Here is a 3,169-nt window from a genome sequence, read left to right as displayed (position 1 = left end):
GAAGCCACGACTCTACAGACAGCTTGTGCTCCAGTTTTGGAGCAGTCCCACCTCTTTCTGTGGCATGTATATGGATTTCTTCAGATCAAGTTAAAGCTTTTAATTGTTTGCAGGTTGGGTCTGTCATGCAATGATTCTGTGAGCTCTTTTTACACGGACAATAACAACAGGAACTATTCCGTTTCACAACGTAGCTATAAATTAAAATTGAGCCCAGGAGTGCTTGGCCAAAATATGAAAATGATTATGAAACCTATGAGTTAAGTTGTTATGTAGGACACATGCAGCTGCTACACCTGGGAAGGTGTTTGTGTTGCTGTACACAATACGTAAACGCAAATGACGTCCACGACATTAGCTGAGACACAGTCATGGTTTTGTCCAGGCTAGTCCTGTCATGATGTGACATACAGAGATGTAGCTTCAAGAGGAATTTCAAAGCTGGAAAAAAAAAAATCAGGTCGAGTGAAGTAAACTCAATTTTTATTCTTCTATACAATACATGGATATATGGATAAATTTTCCTTAAAGAGCTTGCAACCCTGAGGCGATATCCTTGGGTATATAAAGTATAAAGCAACAGCAAATAAAATCTGAGCTCCAGGAATGACAATTGGACTTCAAAAACATAATTTACTATTTATGCAATTGCACACATACCAATAGCATTCTATGCCTCAGCTAGTCTTTAATCCAACTATCTCAACTGCCTTCCAGTTCGCGCACTGACAGTCTGACTCTCCACATATATTTCATCATATACAACGCCTTCCTTTCCAAAAGCAATTTAATAAATTAACATGGGATTTACATAGGGATTTTTGTTTGGTGAGTGCAATGCCTAGTCTTTGACTGCAGCATCCGCCCACAGAAAAACTTTGGTCCCCAGAGCGGGCTGGGAAGCCATCTGACTGCAGTAACCTTAGGGTCCTTGAGGGCTCCCCGGGATCCACCAGAGGGGAGGCTTTTCATCTAATCCGAGGCTGCATCAAGGGGAGGGCCGAGTAGAGGAGGGGCGGTCACGGATGCTGCATCCAGGACCCAGGGAATCTATGTCCTCAGTTTTCAGGATGCACAGCCACCCACTGTGAGGCTGGGGCACCAGTGGCGTCTACAGGTTGACTGCAGAGCCTGGGGGCGGGCGCAGGGGCAGATGGGCCTGGGTGTAAGGACACCATTGTGCTTCTTGTTCGCCAACCTAATGGCTGGCTAAAGATCCTTCCGTAAATGGTGGAAATCTTTTTCTGAATATTCATTTTTCCCAAAGTTTTATAAACTATGGTGAGGGCAAATGCTTATGAGAAACTAAAGGTGAGTTTATTATATTATTTATATATTATCATCTTCCCTCTGAGGATAACATAGAAGTGTAAATAAAAAAGCAGACAAGTACCTATAAGGTGACTCAAGCTAGAGAGTGACTTTTGCCTTAGAACAACTGTCAGGCCTGAAAAGCAAATCCCGTAAGCAAAGCCTAACTCTGTCTGGCCCACTGATACACAAGGATCCTGAGTCCCTTCTCGGTTCACAAAGTCTGTCTTTCTGAGGAATATCCTCCACTAATACGCATTTCATGTCATAATTATCACAAAGGGTAACCAGTGCAGCTTTAGCCTCCTTTTAGGCAGTGACCCCGTCCTGGTCCTGCAGCCCGTCTGCTCGCTTCACTTATCAGAGCTCCTGCGGGGCCGGCGGAAGCTGGAGACGTTTTCATTCAGTGCGTAGATCCTGCGCGAGAACTCTTCGAATTCTCCCAGCACCTGTTCGTCACACTCCACGGCCACGGCACTGTCCACTGGGATGCAGTTAAAGGCTTCAAGCTGGTCACCAGAGGTGAGCCCCGTGGCTTCCATCCCGATGATCTCTTCTGCCTGCTCCACAGCACAGCAGAGCTCAGCTTCGGAGACTGGGCGGAACTCACCCGGAAGCTGGACGCTGGAGGGGCCAGCCTGCTCGCTGGGCAGGAGGGTGCCATTTACTGTGGCTGGATGTCCAGAGAGGGCTTCTCCTTGCTCTTGGCTAGTGTTCACACTCTCATGGCTTCCATTTAAACTGTCCCCCAAGTCTACTCCCTGTTTCTTGTTTTCTTTGGAGAAGTCCAAGGAGGTATCCAGGGAGGAGGACAGAGACGCTGTCTTTCTCTCGGATTCTCCCACGGAGGGGACGGTGGTCACAGGCTGGGCTACCGCTGACTTGTAACTGGGAGGAGGGGTTCTGTACTGGAGTCTCTCATTCTCTGAGCTGGCCCGTTTTCGGTGTCCTTTGTCTGGTGAAGGGATCCCCCCAGAGAAGCCTACGTCTGCACCCCCAAACGTGGAGCTTTGCCTCTTTGGAACTGGGATTGCACTGGAGGTGTGGTGTCTGTCGCTAGAAGACAAACAAAAAGAGAAGTTACTTTCAACTTCAGAACTCAGCTTAAGCCTTCTGGATCCACAGAAAGGAAACAGCATATCTAGGTGTGATAATAAAAACTGGTAATAATCAATCTTAGTAGTAATTGTAGTGTCCAAAAGGTAGAAACAATATGAAGCATTCTGAGTTCAACTCTGGGAACTTCCTTCAAGAAAGACATGAGACATACTGGAAAATATGCAGAGGAGAGTGCCCAGGGTAGCACGGGGGAGAGCAACCACGTCTGATGGGGAGAGCTGAAGTAACTGGAGGGATTGGATCTAGAAGAAAAATATATGAGGGACGTAGTCAACTCCACAATCTGAAGAGCTAACAATATTCCCACTCTTGTTCTTAACATTCAACTCTCACCCTATCTTCATAAAGCAGGTGTCCTTCCTCATTTGTCAGAGAGGTTAAATGACTCGCCCATGATACTTCAGTGAGGCAGTGGTGAGGCCAGACTAAAACCCATACTTTTCTTTTTTTTATTGAGTTATTGATAGGTTACAATCTTGTGAAATTTCAGTTGTACATTAATGTTTGTCAGTCATGTTGTAGGTGCACCACTTCACCCTTTGTGCCCACCCCCCACCCCACCTTTCCCCTGTAAAACCCATCCTCTTGACTCCACCATCAATGGCTTTCCCAATACCCAAATGCTGATCGCTTTGTATCAGAGAACTGGCAGAGGACCAAGAATATGTATATATATAAAATGTATTTAAAACATATATTTTAATGAAAAATTAACTTAGGAAATGACTTCTTTATAAAG

At 45.7% G+C, this 3,169-nt stretch overlaps 1 protein-coding gene across 2 annotated transcripts in view; it reads right to left on the bottom strand.

Moving 5' to 3' along the window:
• Window positions 1–466: 466 nt before the first annotated feature.
• UVRAG (UV radiation resistance associated) overlaps window positions 467–3,169 on the bottom strand; it is a 305,917-nt gene continuing 303,214 nt past the window's right edge. For both annotated transcript variants that reach the window (XM_046685391.1, XM_046685392.1), the window contains one exon: window positions 467–2,367. In XM_046685391.1, coding sequence (XP_046541347.1) covers window positions 1,665–2,367 — 703 coding nt within the window. In that variant the 3' untranslated portion in view covers window positions 467–1,664. The remainder of the gene's footprint in view (window positions 2,368–3,169) is intronic.

The sequence above is a fragment of the Equus quagga genome, chromosome 14, assembly GCF_021613505.1.
Source record: "Equus quagga isolate Etosha38 chromosome 14, UCLA_HA_Equagga_1.0, whole genome shotgun sequence".
Classification (NCBI taxonomy): Eukaryota; Metazoa; Chordata; class Mammalia; order Perissodactyla; family Equidae; genus Equus; species Equus quagga.
This window is presented reverse-complemented; position numbering and strand designations above follow the sequence as displayed.